This window comes from Scatophagus argus, chromosome 5, assembly GCF_020382885.2.
Source record: "Scatophagus argus isolate fScaArg1 chromosome 5, fScaArg1.pri, whole genome shotgun sequence".
NCBI lineage: Eukaryota > Metazoa > Chordata > Actinopteri > Scatophagidae > Scatophagus > Scatophagus argus.
Genome location: NC_058497.1, coordinates 26,597,861 through 26,613,986, shown reverse-complemented (window position 1 = coordinate 26,613,986; position 16,126 = coordinate 26,597,861). Strand labels below are relative to the sequence as shown.

The 16,126-nt window shown below is 50.0% G+C and overlaps 3 protein-coding genes across 8 annotated transcripts in view; 2 read left to right on the top strand and 1 right to left on the bottom strand.

Moving 5' to 3' along the window:
- The first annotated feature begins 2,070 nt into the window (after positions 1-2,070).
- Positions 2,071-6,382, top strand: LOC124059767 (zinc finger protein 708-like). Its single transcript, XM_046390080.1, has 4 exons — positions 2,071-2,761; positions 3,144-3,469; positions 4,284-4,341; positions 4,443-6,382. Exons 1-4 carry the CDS (start codon positions 2,290-2,292, stop codon positions 5,918-5,920), a joined length of 2,334 nt encoding a protein of 777 aa, XP_046246036.1. The 5' UTR covers positions 2,071-2,289; the 3' UTR covers positions 5,921-6,382.
- A 107-nt stretch (positions 6,383-6,489) lies between these two features.
- On the top strand, positions 6,490-15,559 carry shkbp1 (SH3KBP1 binding protein 1). 2 transcript variants are annotated; one of them, XR_006843429.1, is made up of 18 exons: positions 6,490-7,026; positions 8,185-8,238; positions 8,451-8,496; positions 8,599-8,731; positions 8,865-8,945; positions 9,067-9,237; positions 9,401-9,491; positions 9,726-9,916; positions 10,096-10,211; positions 10,341-10,428; positions 10,585-10,701; positions 10,827-10,997; positions 11,089-11,244; positions 11,436-11,532; positions 11,637-11,821; positions 11,991-12,093; positions 12,189-14,198; positions 14,352-15,559. XR_006843429.1 is itself a non-coding variant. In XM_046390079.1 (17 exons), the coding sequence occupies exons 1-17, from the start codon at positions 6,971-6,973 to the stop codon at positions 12,928-12,930; spliced, it is 2,598 nt and encodes an 865-aa protein (XP_046246035.1). In that variant the 5' UTR covers positions 6,490-6,970; the 3' UTR covers positions 12,931-15,559. The 2 variants fall into 2 exon arrangements, 1 of the variants encoding a protein (XP_046246035.1); XM_046390079.1 differs by having other exon boundaries at positions 12,189-15,559.
- esrrd (estrogen-related receptor delta) overlaps positions 7,586-16,126 on the bottom strand; it is a 17,694-nt gene continuing 9,153 nt past the window's right edge. For 4 of the 5 annotated variants that reach the window (XM_046390087.1, XM_046390085.1, XM_046390086.1 and 1 more), the window contains exon 10: positions 15,862-16,126. This exon is cut by the window's right edge and continues 124 nt beyond it. Coding sequence is in view for 1 of the 5 variants with exons in the window: in XM_046390088.1 (XP_046246044.1) it covers positions 8,002-8,021 (20 nt within the window). In the remaining 4 variants the exon portion in view is untranslated. Of the gene's footprint in view, positions 8,022-15,861 lie in introns of those variants that run through there. The other variant, XM_046390088.1, reaches the window with a different exon arrangement.

Sequence of the window (16,126 nt, the reverse complement as noted above, 5' to 3'; positions counted from 1 at the left end):
AAAATCAGCCCACTTCTCACTTGAATGATGACCTCAGTAATCAGATTCCTGATCAGTTTATGGTCTCAGTTGCTGGTGTGAAGTCTGCTGCACTACAGCATGAGGTTGATTCTGTAAATTATGCTTCCATTTACAGTCAAAGAGGGGACTGCTTTAGGGCGGGGCTAAGACAGACTGTCCTCAGATTCTCAGTATCCAATCAGGTCACCATCCACCAGCTCCATCCTCTTATCCAAATGTGGTGACTCAAAAAGCTGGATTTAATGTTTCTGGACCTCAGAAAATTAAAATAAACATCAGTGTACACTTCATTTAAACATTATCCCAGTCAGTCAGTCTGTCTGTCAGCAGCTAACAGGATGTGTGTCAGACTGTTGCTGGACAGATGTTTTCACTTTGTCCTTTTTTAGCCCTCCGTCTTTCCACTTCCACTTCCTCTTCCCCTTTCCACTCCTCCCTCCAGACACCTTCCACCTGTGTGCACATCATCTGTGTTTGTTTATCTGTGGCATCAACATGAAGCTTCTTCTCCATGTTGGGGTAAAATCTGAGGTTCAGTCTTCTGCTCGGAGGCTGCAGTGGACAAAATAACCTCATGTCCAAATAAAGCCCCAAAACACAGCATTCAGCCACTCACTTAACCTGAAATAACCTGTAATGAGTCCACTGCCGCGCTGCCAAAACGTGTTTGGAAACTGAGTTTAGACAAGTCAAATATGTAAACTGTTTGTCCGTATGAACTTGAAGCTGGCTTAAAGCACAGAAGGTCAGTTACTGTTAGATCCCAGAGTCACAAGATTTCTACACATGAAAGACTTCAGAGGCAACACACACCTGCTGCAGGTGAAGAAGGTAAAGTGAGGCCTGAGTGCGTCGACGTGAAGGAACTCAGGTCCTTAACTCAAATAAAAGCACCATTCCAACATATAAAACACATCAAAAAAGTCTGACATTCAAGATTATCATCAAAATGTACTCAAAGTGAGTGTGACAGAAGTCCTTCTGCAGGTACGGTGAGAGGTTCTTTTTGTGGGGGCAGCCGTGGCCCAGAGGTTGGAGAAGCGGCTTGCGATCGGAGGGTTGCCGGTTCGATTCCCCCACTGGAGTGATTAATGCGAAAAATGCACCCCCCCCCTTTCACTAGCTGGCTGATGTGCCCTTGAGCAAGGCACTTAACCCCCCAATATGCTCCCCGGGCGCTTGATGCTGCCCACTGCTCCTGTGTGTGTTTCACTGCAAAGTGATTCTTCTTCTTCAGACTTTGACCTTTTCTTTAAATACCAGAAATTATTTCCTCCTCAGGTGAAATGAATAAAAATGAAATATATATGAAATCACGTTGTCACACTGTCTCACAGCTTTAATATTTCAACATTAATTTTCATACATGGTGGTGACTGTAGCTGAGAGCTCCGGTTCAGAGCCGCCTCCTCACGGCTGTGCCAGCGTGAGGACGCACACGTCCGTGGACGGCCTCCACCCACGCCGCTCTGTTCTGCAGGAGAATGGGAGGAAGAGGAATCCAGCAGGGAAGAGGAAGATACGAGACACGAGAGCAGGAAGTGGAGCATCTCTGTGCACCTCTGCTGAAACAACAGCGAACATCTGCACACGATGCCCAGCCAGCGCGCTGCTCTGCAGGGGCGACCTGTGATCTTTCTTTAGACCTGCGGAACTGTTTGCTGCCCCCATACATCTTCACATGTTTGGTATTCCCACGGTTTGTATATGTCGTGTGTGTTAATATGTGTTTACATATTTGTTTTTGAAATACATGTAATGTGTAAATAAATAAATTAATGCTGAAACAAACATAACTGAATAGAAGAAGAGGGAAATAAAATAAACATACATGAAAATGTGTATTTAGTCAATTAGAGAATTTAAATAAAGGAATTCTGATTCTGATTAGGGCCATTAATACAAAAAATAAACGAATTTGAAATATTTTTTATCAATTTATTGTTGAATTTTGTTGGTATTTTTTTTGTTTATTTAGTAGTTTTTAATGAATCATCATTAATTAATTTAAACGCTGACGTGAAAATCCAATTAAATCGGAGCAGACAAGAACTGAGCATGCGTTCACACAAACTTCACGGACGACGCATGCGCCCCAGCTGCAGCTTTTCCGGACTACAGATCTTGGTTCGCTTTCGCTCACTGTACTCGCCGCTACGAAAACAACCGTAACTACTTTGCTTTAGCTGAAAGAAAAGTTTCGACAGGTTTGTTCCACGTGTAACATTAACAGAAAATGGCGGACGAGACAATTCTGGTGAGATAAAAATGGACGCTAGTGTTAACGACAGCTTCGAGAGGCAGACACGGACTGTGGTGGAGGTCTCAGTCCGGGCCACCGTCACCGCGCTGGAGCGGGGCGCTCCCGCCGCGGGAGGCGGGGCAGCAGCGGCAACACCGACACAAATCCTGCAGGACATGGGGAAAGACTTAACCCACAAAATAAGCCAGCTGTACCGGGACACATCCGCCAAACTGCTGCAGGAGAACCGCGCTCTGAGGGCGGAGGTGGGGCAGCTGGAGGCCGAGCTGAAGGCCAACATCACCGCCGCCTTCCAGCTGGAGAAACAGCTGCGGAGCCAGGTGGGCCGGCTGAGGAGGGAGGTGGCTCACCTGGACCGGGACCTGAAGAGGACGAGAGAGACAAGTGAGACAACCAGGGAGCTGCTGGACAGAGACCGCAGGGAGAAGACCCTGACCGGGCCGGTCCATGTGCTGCTGCAGGGCGGGTCGCTGCTCGGTGAGACCGGACGGACAACCTGTCAGACATGTAGTCAGAAGTACTCGGTGTTACTTCCCAGGCGGTTAAACACAGGCACCGGGTACACGAATAACGAATATTATCTTGTTTTCAGTTCAGTTCAGCTCATGTCTGTAGCGCCAAATCACACCTGGAATCTCAATCCGAGCAGGTCTTAACCAAATTCACATTTAAATGGAGGACATCCTGGTTTTCACTGTCCTGTCCGCTAAATTAATTCTGTTACAGGGCTGTCAAATAATATTCAGATGCTCAAGTTTGGTGTGGTCAAAATTGTGTGGAAGTACAGTCTTTGACAAGTTGGTTAGTTTCCACCATTGGTCTAATTTTTTTTTGTCTTCTGTCACCGTGGCAACCACAGGGAGCCCCGTGGTGTCTCTGTACACCAATCAGAAGGTGGCGGACCCTGCCGCTCTGTCGGTGGCCATCCTGAGGTCTGTGGTGTCCACGGGTCAGACCTCCGCTCAGCCCTCAGCTCCTCTGGTGGTGACGAGTCGCCCTCTGCCCGGCCTCGCCTCCGTGCCCGTCCGTCTGAATCTGACGGCTCAGGAGGCGGCGGCTTCTGACGCGGCCACGGGACAGACCTCCCAGCCTGCCGCCAGCCAGCCTCGCCCCGACCCGACAGCAGACAGCCCGGAGACCCCCCCGGAGGCTGAGGATTCATCAGCAGTCGACGCCCAGCCTCAGGTCGGTCTGTGCGTGTGCGTGTGTGTGTGTGTTCCATTTACACTGCAGTGTTGTGTGGCACCAGAAGCAAACACGCCACAAATGTCCCCAGAAGTATTAAAACTTTCTTAAGGGATTGTTTACAGATTGGGGGGAAAAATCCACTTAATGGCCAGTTGAGTGGGGACACCTGTGAAACACCTGCACAGTCTGCTGCAGTCAAACCTCAGTTTACCTGAACAAAGGTAATGATGTTCAGTTCAGACTGAGGCGTGAGTTTCACCCCGAGGTTGTCGTCGGCTGGTGAACCGGACTGAGTCGTCCTGGGAGGTCCTGCAAACGCGACGCGGCGCAGTACGACACCCAAAGACTTTTACTGTCAGCAGGGGGTTGTGATGTTGTGCTGTAATCATTAAGATCTCCCTCCAGCCGTGGTTACCGTGGTGACGGCAGGTTCAGCAGCACAGTAAGCTGTGACGGTGCAGCCAAACAGACTCAGTCAGTCCGTCTCCGGTTGTCCTCACAGCAGCTGCACACGGCTAAAGGAGGACCCGGGGAGCTCCTGCTGATCCTCTTTACCCGCTCACAGATTTACAGCAACATCAGCAAAATCATTTGACAACCACGATCGACTCGCCGTCACCGCCTGCTCTCATCTCAAATTTAGCATTTTGATTTGACATTTTTGTTCATGGGAATTCTTCAGCACACTCAGATCCAACAGTAGCTCAACCGGACCCACTGGCTGAGAATGACGCAACTATTGCAGACTTTAATACCCTTTACAACCGATCAACAAATCAACAAGTCCCCTCTGTGGATTTGTTCTCTACAGGACACGGAGACAAAGCTCAGTGAGGACAAACCCGAAGACTCTGGAGGACCGTCGGCAGGTGAAAGCAGATTTCAGAACAGGTCAAACTAAGAAAATCATTCTGGTTCCTGAAAGGTTTTGTGCAGACAGGTGCTGCTGCTCTTGTTTCCTCACCTGCAGGCTTCAGGAAGAAGGAGGAGCATCAGCAGAAGCGAGTGTTTTGTGAGAAATGCAACAAAGGCTTCCACTACCGACATCAGCTGAAGAAGCACATGAGACGTCACGACAAGCCTTTCTCCTGCCGCCAGTGCGACAAACGCTTCCACAAAGAAAAGACTTTCCAAACTCACCTCCAGGCCCACGAAGTAAAACCGGCCAGAGAGAAGAAGAGGCAGGAAATGTGGCCTTGTAGCCAGTGTGACAAACGGTACAGACTCCAGCAGGACCTCAAAGCCCACCTGAGACACCACGAAGCACAGAAGTTCTTCAAGTGCTCCGTTTGCGAGAAGGCGTACGCGAAGATCCGCCTGCTGAAACGGCACGAGGCGGTTCACACCGGACTCCGGCCGTTCACCTGCGACAGCTGCGGCAAAGGATTCGCTGCCAAGAGCGTCCTGCAGGAGCACCAGTCCATTCACACCGGAGCAAAACCGTTTAGCTGTGCCACCTGTGGGAAGAGTTTCAGGACTTCCGCTCACCTGATTTCTCACAAGAAAGTGCACTCAGAGGAGCGTCCGTTCAGGTGCTCCGACTGCGGCAAGACCTTCAAGCTGAAACGCGCGCTGGTGCAGCACCAGGTCGTCCACACGGGGGAAAAACCCTTCGTCTGCCAGACGTGCGGGATAGGGTTTGGTCTCAAGAACAACCTGCAGAGACACCTTCGTGTCCACACAGGTGAGAAGCCCTTCAGGTGCCCGAAGTGCGGGGAGGAGTTCTCAGGAACCTGGTCGTTCAAGACCCACATGCTTGTTCACGGTGCCAAGAAACCGTTTATGTGTGACCTGTGTGGGAAGACATTTTTCTACAACTCCAAACTGCTGGAGCACCAACAGGTGGTGCACCGCAACCAAGAGAAGGCACAGAGTTCGCAGGGAGAAGGTCCAGCAGGGCCGAAGACCTTCAGCTGTTCGGTCTGTCACAAAGGATTCTCCGGTGCCAGCGAGCTACGAGTTCATCAAGAAACCCACAGCGAGGAAAACAAGTTCGTCTGCGCTACCTGTGGGAAGTGCTTCCACCGCAAATGTACTTTTGTCTACCACATGCGGCAGCACGGCGAGGAGAAGCCGAGCAGCTGCGGCGTGTGCGGGAAGACCTTCCTGCAGCCGAGCCGCCTGAAGGAGCACGTGACGCTCCACACCGGAGAGAAGAGGTACACCTGCGAGCAGTGCGGCAGAGCCTTCAGGACACGCAATAATTTCTACCGACACGCCAGACTCCACCGAGGAGAGCGGCCGTACCAATGCCAGGTCTGCCACAGCAAGTTCAGCCAGTCCAACCAGCTGAAGTCGCACATGCAGATCCACACGGGCGTGAAGCTGTACCCCTGCAGCCGCTGCCGCCGGGGCTTCTCCGACTCCAGGCAGCTCAAGAAACACAGCTGTGGCGACGGCTTTCAGACACCGGCACTCAGGTCAGGAAAGGGCCGAGCACGGACGTGACCGGACGCGCGTTTCCGAAAGAACAGCCACCAGTTGAAGTCTTTGTTATGGTCTTGAAGTAAACCTGGTGGACACCCAGCGGAGGACCCCGACTCAGCTTTTTGCCCTGAGGACATGTGACATCATCGGCCAATCAAACGTGTGCTGTGTTCAGACATAACTCTGCTGTTTACGTGGTGACCAGGAAGTGGTTGTTCCTCCCGATGGGGGTTACAGAGGACAGTCCGGACCTGCTCCGGTTGGAAGGATCATCAGACACTACAGAAACAAAACTGACTTGACTGACAGAGAATACGCAGGTTTAGTAGAAGTACTACAGTTTGTGATGTTGCTCTCAGTGTATTAATACCTGACACTTCCTGTATGACATTAAAAAACAAACAAAAAAGGCATCTTTTTTTTATTTTATTCTTAACCCCCAAAACAATTCACTGGTTAAGTATTTAAACGAAGTGAAAGGTGTGTGTTTTTGTATGTGTATTTCATTGTTCCTTTCAGGAAATGAGCAGAGCTAAGCTACACTTGCTGATGTTTTGGATACGACAAACGCTGACGTGTGGAACCTCATCATTCAACTCTGTGTTGGTGTGTGAAAACACAAAGTGTGTGACTGTTAGGCCTGACTGGGTGTGTTTGTGTCACAGCAGGGCAGCAGCCAACATGCTCACAGCTGGTTTGATGGAAAGAGAAAAACAGACACCAACTGCCAAAAAGAATAAAACACTTAAGTTGCAAACAGCCGCAGGTTTAGAGATGGTTTGATTTTATTACATTTCATTCATTTTCTTCTGGGCTGAAACTGCCTTCAAAGACATTTTGACAACAACTGAAAGGAACTTGTGGTCCAGTTCCAGTTCCAGTTCCAGTTCCAGAGGGAGGCTACGCTCCGGTCCGGGTTTTACTTCTCACCCTCCGCAGTGACCCTCCGTCACTGCGCGACAGGAAGTTCGCTTAAAAACAAGAACGGAAACCGAGTTTATCCTAAAAATGGATTAATATTGAGAAGTATTGTTACTGCCGTGGACGTGCAGGTAGCTGACTCCTCAGAGGATGTCTAACCCGGCGAGGAGCGGAGACATCATCCACCTGAATGTCGGGGGGAAACGGTGAGGAGGTCCGGGGATGTCGGCTAGCCCGGTTAGCTGCTCGCGAAGGGGCGTCCGTTAGCGTCCATGTCCCGCCGCGGGTCCCATCGCTGGTGTTGTTAGTGAGTTACAAAGCGAAGCACTCGGTACTTGGTCGTCTGTGAAACAGCCCGAAGCTAATTGTAAGCCCAGTCCGACGGCCGCGTCCTCAGGTCGGCCGCTCGTAGTGATTTTCCTCCGCACGACGCTTCGTATTGTTAGCCAGCGCCGATGAGCCCCGCAGCCTTCGGGCAGCCACAGTCATGTTAGACAGGACGGGTCACAGTGAAGTCACGATGACTGCGATACAACAATCAGAACTGAGGGACTCTAGTGTGAACAGTCTTTTTCTCCTCTGTACTGTGTACGGCTGCGGGTACTTGTTTCCTGTGTATTTATTCTGTTTGAATGCTCATCTTCTCTTATCCCTGCATGCTTTGCACCCTCCATATCCTGTTTGCTGCTGTAACTGTCATTTCCCAGTTATGGCACTAATAAAGGATTATCTTATCTGATCTTATGAAGCGGAGTTGAGGTTTGCTTCCTGTCCGACGATGGAAACACGGGGAATCAACGTGGCGTTAACCCAAAGTTCGCTGCATTCGGTTTTAAATTCCCAGAAACCTGCCGGCGTCAGTCATAAGAGTTGATGAGGTGGACTAATCACATCCACAAAGAAATCAGTGAAACTCACAGGCTTATTTGAGGAGTTTTTTACATCATGTATATTTACTGCTGATGGTACCCCACAATACAAGCTGCATAACGTTGAAAGTACCATCTGTCTACGGCTGGAGCCACAAGTACGAGTTTGTTTAACATCACATATCACAACATAAAATACAGCACTGAAATCCAGTGACTTACAGAGTGTGTCCACCAGAGGGCGCTGGCGGGTTGGTGGATGTGACGTTCACTTCTCGGTGGCACCAGCTCATGAGGAGTTCAGGGTTCAAATCAAGTAGGACTCGAATGACCTGTAAACAAGGCAGAGACCAGAGTCAACATGCAGCAAAGCTTATGGGATGGAGAACCCAGAAAACTAAATTCTTCTACAGATGCACAGATAAGTCAGCTGGAGACCGAGCCGTGAAATGTTCACGTCTGAGACAAAGTTCATGTTTGTTTGTTTGTTTACAGGTTCAGCACCTCCCGACAGACCCTGACGTGGGTCCCCGATTCCTTTTTCTCCAGGTCAGTGAGGATGATGACACAATATCTCAAAAAACTGACGAATCAGGACCGTTTAGTCTCCAGTTTTTTGTTTCCATGGTTACTGGCAGCAGTGACTTTAAACACTAAATGTCTTATGAATACGATGAGCTGTGAGTGTGATGGCGCAGTGAGGCGACGTGTGCGTCTGTGCTGCGTTTCATTCGCTGACAGCTCGATGTTTTTGTCCTCAGCCTTCTGAGCGGTCGGATCTCGACTCTGAAGGACGAGACCGGAGCTGTGAGTAAAGTGGCTCTGAGTTCATCCGTCCTCTCCTTAGTTTGTATCCCCGTCTTCTCGCTGCTGCGTGTGCTGACGACTGCCTCCTCTCTCTCGCCGTAGATCTTCATCGACAGGGACCCCTCTCTGTTCGCCACCATCCTCAACTTCCTGCGGACCAAAGAGCTGCACCCGCGCTCCATCAGCGTGCACATGCTCATGCACGAGGCCGAGTTCTACGGCATCACGCCGCTGGGTGAGACGCAGCACAAACTGCGGCGGTGTGGCCCTAAAGGCCTGCGGCGCCGCCTGCGTCGCCCACATCTGCTCGTCATTCTGCGGCTCTGCTGTCTGTCGTGTCCTCTAATGAAGTGTTTGGTCTCCAACAGTGCGGAAGCTGCAGCTGTGCGATGAGCTCGACCGATCTTCCTGTGGAAACGTGCTGTTCAACGGCTACCTGCCTCCACCAGGTACACCTGAACCCTGCTCGCTCCCCTCAGCGGCTGCTGATATTCTGAACATGTTGAGTTTGTAAAGCTTTCTGTCTCCTGAATGTTTCGGTGTCCTCACTTCCTGTCTGTGGGGTCCCAGTGTACCCAGCGAAGCGCCGTAACCGTCACAGCGTGGCGGGATCGCAGTTCATGGCGGGCCGAGTGGTTCCTGGGGAGAGAGCGCCGGTCAGACGCAGCAACACTATGCCCCCCAACCTGGGGAACTCTGGGATACTCAGCAGAATGAGCGGCGAGGAGAAGACGCCTGCAGGTAACACACACACAGAGTGTAGGTTACCCTGACCTTAACCTAAACTGTGTTTGCTGTGCAGGTTTTTGTCCCCATGAGATCATAAAAACACGCACACACTCTCTCACACACACTCGATTGTCAAACGTTTCCTCTGCGTGTGTGTGTGTGTGTGTGTGTGAAGGTCAGGTGTCGGATCCCGGCATGGTTCGGATCATCTGTGGTCATCACAACTGGATCGCGGTGGCCTACGCACAGTTTGTCGTCTGTTACAGGTGAACTGCTGAGTGCAGGAAGGAGACACACAGTACTACTACGCAGTACTAATACACTACACAGTATTGTTAATATACATGAACCTTCTACTGGGACGTTTTTATGACTCAACATAAATAAAAACAGAACTCAGTTATTCAAAGACTCTCTGCCTGCCTGTCTGTCTTCCTGCCTGTCTGTCTTCCTGCCTGTTTGTCTGCCTGCCTGTCTGTCTGTCTGCCTGCGGGTCTCAGGGTGAAGGAGTCCACCGGGTGGCAGCAGGTCTTCACTTCTCCTCGTCTGGATTGGGTGATCGACCGAGTTGCTCTCAACGCCAAATTTATGGCCGGCTCGCTGGGAGACAACGACAAGATGGTGGCCGTTGCCTCGGTGACGGAGATCATCCTGTGGGCCATCTGCCCAGACGGCAATGGAAACGAAATCGGTGAGTCGTGACTCTTACCTCAGCAGTCAGGCCTTCAGAGCTCAGCGAACTGAAGTCCGTCTGGAGGACGTTTTGAACTTCGGCTGCTCTTTAAGTGAAAAGTTTTTCAGATTAACGAGGAAAGCGATCGATTAGGCAAACAAACCAAACCAACAATCCCGTCTGAATGTCTCCTGCAGGCGTCTTCAGCCTCAACGTGCCGGTGGAGGCGCTCTTCTTCGTTGGTAACCAGCTGATCGCCACCAGCCACACCGGGAAGGTCGGGGTTTGGAACGCCGTCACCAAGCACTGGCAGGTGGGCGGAGACACGTTCAGGTCCTTTTCCTCTGACTAATCGCTGGAAGGCTTTAGCGATCGTGATCGCGCCGCAGTAACGCTAAACGTGAGGTTTGTGGTTCCTGTAAATCCTGTGTTCTCTGGTCAGAATCAGGACGTGGTTCCCATCAGCAGCTATGACACCGCCGGCTCCTTCCTCATCCTGGGCTGCAACAATGGATCCATCTACTACATCGGTGAGTCACGACTCCGTTCGGAGCAGTTTGAACCGGCCGGCACCTCGACCATCAGGACATGCTGGGACACGTCGAGAGACTTTAACTTCAGCCTGTGCAGCTTGTCGTCTGCGTACGAACCAATAAAGATTTGTTTGAACTGCTTGTGTTTGTCAGATGTGCAGAAGTTTCCTCTGAGGATGAAGGATAACGATCTGCTGGTGACCGAGCTGTACAGAGACCCGACTGAGGACGCCATCACTGCTCTCAGCGTCTACCTCACCCCCAAAACCAGTACGCATCGCTGCCAGTACTGCGACCGCTAAAACTACAGTACTGCTTTGTTGTCTGTGTACTTCAGCTGTCTGTTGACCCTCGTCAGTAGTAAAGAGTCTGAAATGTGCCGGTCATGTGATCAGGTGACAGCGGGAACTGGATCGAGATTGCGTACGGGACCAGCTCGGGGACGGTCCGGGTCATCGTTCAGCATCCGGAGACGGTCGGCTCGGGCCCACAGCTCTTCCAGACCTTCTCTGTCCACCGCAGCCCCGTCACCAAGATCATGCTGTCCGAGAAACACCTCATCTCAGGTACGAGTCCGACACGCCCCCCACGCAGCGTCGGCCCGGTCTGTTGCTGCTCGCCGCCTCACTGAAGTCCTTAATGTCTGTCGTCTGTCAGTTTGTGCCGACAACAACCACGTGCGGACGTGGACGGTCACTCGCTTCAGAGGGATGATCTCCACCCAGCCGGGGTCCACGCCGCTCTCCTCCTTCAAGATCCTCAGCCTGGACGATGTGGACGGACACGGAGGCTGCAGCGCTGGGACGGAGATAGGTGACGCGCGCACACGCACACACACACACAGCATATAATATCCAGATAGATCTGCTATTGATTATCAGCTGCTGCTCTGTCATTGATTGGAGTTTTGTGACCTTGCGGCCAGCAGAGGGCGCTGTGTGTCAAAGGATTCCACGCAAAAATTTGTGTGTGTGTTGGACTCACATGGTAACTGTGTGTCTCAGGTCCATACGGAGAGCGAGACGACCAGCAGGTGTTCATCCAGAGAGTCGTGCCAGACATTGATAAACTTTACGTGAGGCTGTCGTCCAATGGGAAGAGGTGAGACGCTTTCCTGTGTGTCCACGTCTCCTGTCACAGTAAACTGAAGGCAGAGGCTCGTCACACATTGTGTGTGTGTGTGTGTGTGTGTGTGTCTGTCTCAGGGTGTGTGAGGTGCGCTCGGTGGATGGCACCTCCATCACGGCCTTCATGGTCCATGAGTGCGAGGGCTCGAGTCGCATCGGCTCTCGGCCTCGTCGCTACCTGTTCAGCGGCCACAGCAATGGCAGCATCCAGATGTGGGACCTGACCACCGCCATGGACATCGCCGGCAAGGTGGACATCAGAGGTGGGACAACTTTATTGTTCACCGCCGTTACCACAGAGACTTTAGTATTCTGTGATCATGTCCAAGGCTGCTGCGTGCTCTGCGATTGGTCCATCAGCTTTGTATGTGACTGTCGATTGCTCTGTGATTGGTCAGTAAGTGACGTGGTCTCTCATTGGTTGTCTCACAGCACTAGGCGGACCAACCGAGGAGGAGCTGCTGGAGCTGTTGGACCAGTGTGACCTGGCTCTGACTAGAACACCTGACAGCACACCTAGAGCCTCGACCTGCAGGTACACGAGCGCGCACACACACGGAAACACACACACACAAACACTGTCTGTGCATCACCTCTGTTGTTGAATCTTGTCACTTCCTGTCCCTCCAGTCTTTACTCTCAGCTCAGTGACTCCTTCAGGACGGAGCGTCTCCACTCTGCAGGAGGAGTTCGAGGAGCCGGAGCCTCCGGTTCAGCCGCCTCGCTGTGCGGCAGCCTCCCCCGACAGGCTCCGCCCCCTGTGCCTCTCACCAAACCTATCAGAGACTCCGCCCTCTCAGCTGGGCCCGCAGTCGGACCACAGATGCTCACCATCCCCGCCCAATCCCACAGCTCCAGCCCGAGCCAGACTGCCAGCCCACGTTCGAGACACCAAGACCGAGAGTCTGTCCGCCGGGGGAGCTTCGTGGAGCGCTGCCAGGAGCTCGCTAAGGGTTCAGAAGTGGTGTCAGGCCCCGGGTTTGGCGTCCCGGCAGGGGCGGAGGGCATCAGACGGAGCTTAGCGGTGTGCAGCGAGCTAGAGGCCAGATTTGGACTCAGGACGCCCACCACCTTCTCTGTGTCGCCCAGTGCACGCCACTCTCCAGGAACACCTTCATCGCTGTCATCCTCACCATTATCCTCATCTTCGTCACATCGCAGGGCCGCGTCCACGTCTCCCACAAGCCCCACTCCACCTTCGGCCCCAGCCGTGAACGCGACCCGGTCTCAGGCACCTGTATCACCTCGCCGCGCCGCTGCAGCATCTCCTGCTGATGTCCCGGCTTCCCCGGAGAGCCCGGCGAGTCCGGACAGCCCCGCCGCCGGCCCGCCCACCAGCCCCAAACCACACATGAACGAGACCAGCTTCTGATCAGCTGTTCAGACGTTCGAGTGGAAAAGTCTTCCACTCCGACTGTTCTCAGCACGTTTTGTGGCGGCAGACATGAAAATCTTACCAGCAGGCTTGAGTGAACAGCCAGCCGGCCGTCAAACCGAAACCTGAAACAAGAGACCTCATTCAGCTGAAACTGTGTTACTAAAGCTGCATTAATCGATATTTCTGCTCTGTCAATAATTAATATAATGTAATGTGAAAGGGCTCACTCTGACTTGACCAAGCCCCGCCCCCTTAGTTACTGTCACTGCCTTATTGTTCTCAAGGGACACACGGTTAAAACGCCAACACATTAACATCAAATTCAGAGTGTGAGTTCAGAAGAACACAACAGGCAGACAGAATTGGTCTCTTATTTCTAGTAGTTAGAAACACTAAAGTCACAACCGTTCCTAATATTTTATGAGGCTTCAGCTAGCTAGCTGATTAAGCTAAAGCTGCCCCCTTCAGTTGGTTGAAAATGCTGTTTTTGGCTCACGTTTTAGTGTGAAAGCTAACATGTGAAAGCTAAAGCTAACATTTCCCAGTCATCACTTGGACTTGGACTAAAGACACAGAAGGTTCTTGTCTGACGCGGTAGAGATGGTTAGTCCCAGTGTGTCACAGTTAGCATTGGCAGCTTCGTCCTGATGAGGACAGTGACTTTCAGTTCAGTGTGTTGACGTCAGCATAGCTTAGCTGGCTACCGATGATACAACCAGCTAACTGCAGTCGTCTTCTCAGTTGATCAAATCGATGATTTGCTAGAAATGAGAAGCTGCTTTTTATCTTCACTTGTCTGAAATCAAGGACTCATTGTTTAACATGATGATAAATATTGTATTCTTTTATACGTGTGACAGGTTGGCAACAGTCGCTAAAGTGGGTGGGGCTTAGCGAGCAGTGGGATCTTGATGTGTGCAGCTCTGCAGCCTTTCAGCACGTTTCCTGTCCGAGATGAACCGAGTAAAGTGGAGCTTTTAGCCGCTTACGGAGGTGTCGGGCTTTACTGCAGATTTATAACCAACAGAAGAAGAAGCGTTTGAGTTTATATTTTGTTCTTGTCAGCAGATGAATTTTTCTATCGTTTTCTATCTCATGAGTTTGTTCAAAAACGTTTGTATAAAAAACTGTTTTTTTTAATTTGAGATCCTCCAGTTTGTGTAGTTTTGTTGTAATTTCCCACTGCGATGATGAACGCGTCGTCAGTCCGATCGTTCCTTCACTGAGCCGTGCCTGAACGCCTCAGCGTCACAGCCAATCAGGTTTCAGCCACACTTTTTGGCTCTGATTTCCATCACCTGCCAAATGAACGTCTGCCTGAGATGAACTTGTAGCTCAGTTACTGTTAGGAACAACCTGGAAACTCATCACTGAAGAAAACCTGAATGTTGACTGTCATGTTTTTGATAGTTCAGACTGAGCGATGAAGAGCGGAGAACTGAACTGAACCCAACACTGAACCTGTCCTGCTTTAACCTCATTGGATGGTGGTCTTTCCAGGAAGCAGCTTTTCTTCAGCGTCTTCCTGTAAGTCTACACTTTGGGTTTTATTTAAAACGTTTGCATCACTGGCGTCTCCTGCGGTGACATCAGCGTCTCTTTGGCGTCATGTGACGTCACATGACGTGACGTCACATTGGCCACGTGGCAGTTTTCAGTGTTAAACATTCACTTTTACATTTTCCTTATTTGTTCAGCGACTAAGAGCTGCTTGCATTATCTGTTAATCCGTTAATCTCAGTGTTTTCTCTGCAGAAAAGACACGTTGTAGTTCAGATGTTTTCTGTTCTGATGGTTCCAGCTGGAGAAAAAGAATATTTTGGTATTTTTGTGAGAAAATGACTTAAAACAATTATTCAGTTATCAAAACCGCTGCAGACTCATTTTCATTCAAAGTTTAAAATATTTCATACATGAAAAAACATGAACTGATTAATGAAGTGAATAAATTGTCTAAAATGTTTAACTGAACCAACAATTATTATGAACTGATTTCATTTTCACGGTCATTTCTCGGATATCATTTTAAAAATGAAGCTTTTTATTTTTCAGTTTGTCCCATAAAACTGAAGACCTTAAAAGTCTGAGTTTCTTTGCTTTTCATTAGACGTGAAACGAGCAGATGAATTAGTTTTTCTTACGTTCATCGAGTGTTGCTGCTTTTCTTTGATCTCTAAAGTTATGAACTGTTTTTTGTGATTTCTGATTTGTGTCATTAAAAAGACTAAGTTAATTGTTTATTAATAAATAAAGAAGATACCAAACATGTCTTTTAAAAACGTCAGATCTTCTGAAATCGGGATATTTTTACTGACTCGCCTAATTAATTGATGTCATTTATTGTTAATTGCAGCCAAAGTTGTGTTGGAATGAAATTGAATTCTCTTTCTCCTACAAGCTCTGAATGCAGCATCTGTGGCTGCCGAGTTGTTTTATGTTTTAAAAAATGTTTTTAATATGAACTTTTAAGTCCAGATCTGTAAAAGATCGCAGTGAATGTAGAGAAACTTTTTACAGCTGAACTCAGGTCAGCGTTGTTCTGTGCTTCGTATTGTTTGTATAATCGTGTTTTCTAACAGACTTTGCTTTAAAAAAATCAAATAAAATAACTGACTCATGAAAACCCTGTTCTTATTTCAAAAGGTTTTAATAAACTCAGCACATCAGTACTACAGTCAGCCATAATCCTAATCATGTGAGGAGAAAAGTCGGCTGTTACGTAAACTCTCTCACACAAAACGTTTTTTCAAAAACAGAACAGAAAGCTAAATGTCAGGGAAATTTGTCCACTTCTGATGATGACACAGGAAGTGAAGGTGTGTTTGTGTTCGCTGACTGACTCAGCGACCTGTCGTAGCTTAGCAGCCATTTGTCGGTACGATCACCTGAGTCGCCGCTGACTCCAAAATCAGCAGTTTGACAAACAGAGTTCGCACTGCGATGTTAGCATGTGCAGCTAACTAGCTTAATACCTACAGTAACAGTCTTATGGGTGAGTATTTTCATAGCCTCAGCGTTACGGGGTCTGCCGGCGACGGAGGACCTCAGAATCCACTTCAGATGATGGCTTCATCAGAATGCAGTACGGTGCTGTGCAGACAGTATGCGGTTGTGTATACAAGCGGCCAAAACGCGTTTCCTCCGTAAGGAGTCTGGGCTGAGCCGCAGGGAACCGGCGAGGAGCTTTGTT

What these genes read in the sequence shown, in the direction of transcription:
- LOC124059767 (XM_046390080.1), top strand. Translation starts at nt 2,290, where the DNA reads ATGGACGCTAGTGTTAACGACAGCTTCGAGAGGCAGACACGGACTGTG. An exon ending in GCAGGGCGGGTCGCTGCTCG is followed by an intron (nt 2,762 to 3,143) that starts GTGAGACCGGAC and finishes TGGCAACCACAG; the next exon opens with GGAGCCCCGTGGTGTCTCTG. An exon ending in CTCTGGAGGACCGTCGGCAG is followed by an intron (nt 4,342 to 4,442) that starts GTGAAAGCAGAT and finishes CCTCACCTGCAG; the next exon opens with GCTTCAGGAAGAAGGAGGAG.
- shkbp1 (XM_046390079.1), top strand. Translation starts at nt 6,971, where the DNA reads ATGTCTAACCCGGCGAGGAGCGGAGACATCATCCACCTGAATGTCGGG. An exon ending in CGGCAATGGAAACGAAATCG is followed by an intron (nt 9,917 to 10,095) that starts GTGAGTCGTGAC and finishes TGTCTCCTGCAG; the next exon opens with GCGTCTTCAGCCTCAACGTG. An exon ending in CTGTCGTCCAATGGGAAGAG is followed by an intron (nt 11,533 to 11,636) that starts GTGAGACGCTTT and finishes TGTCTGTCTCAG; the next exon opens with GGTGTGTGAGGTGCGCTCGG.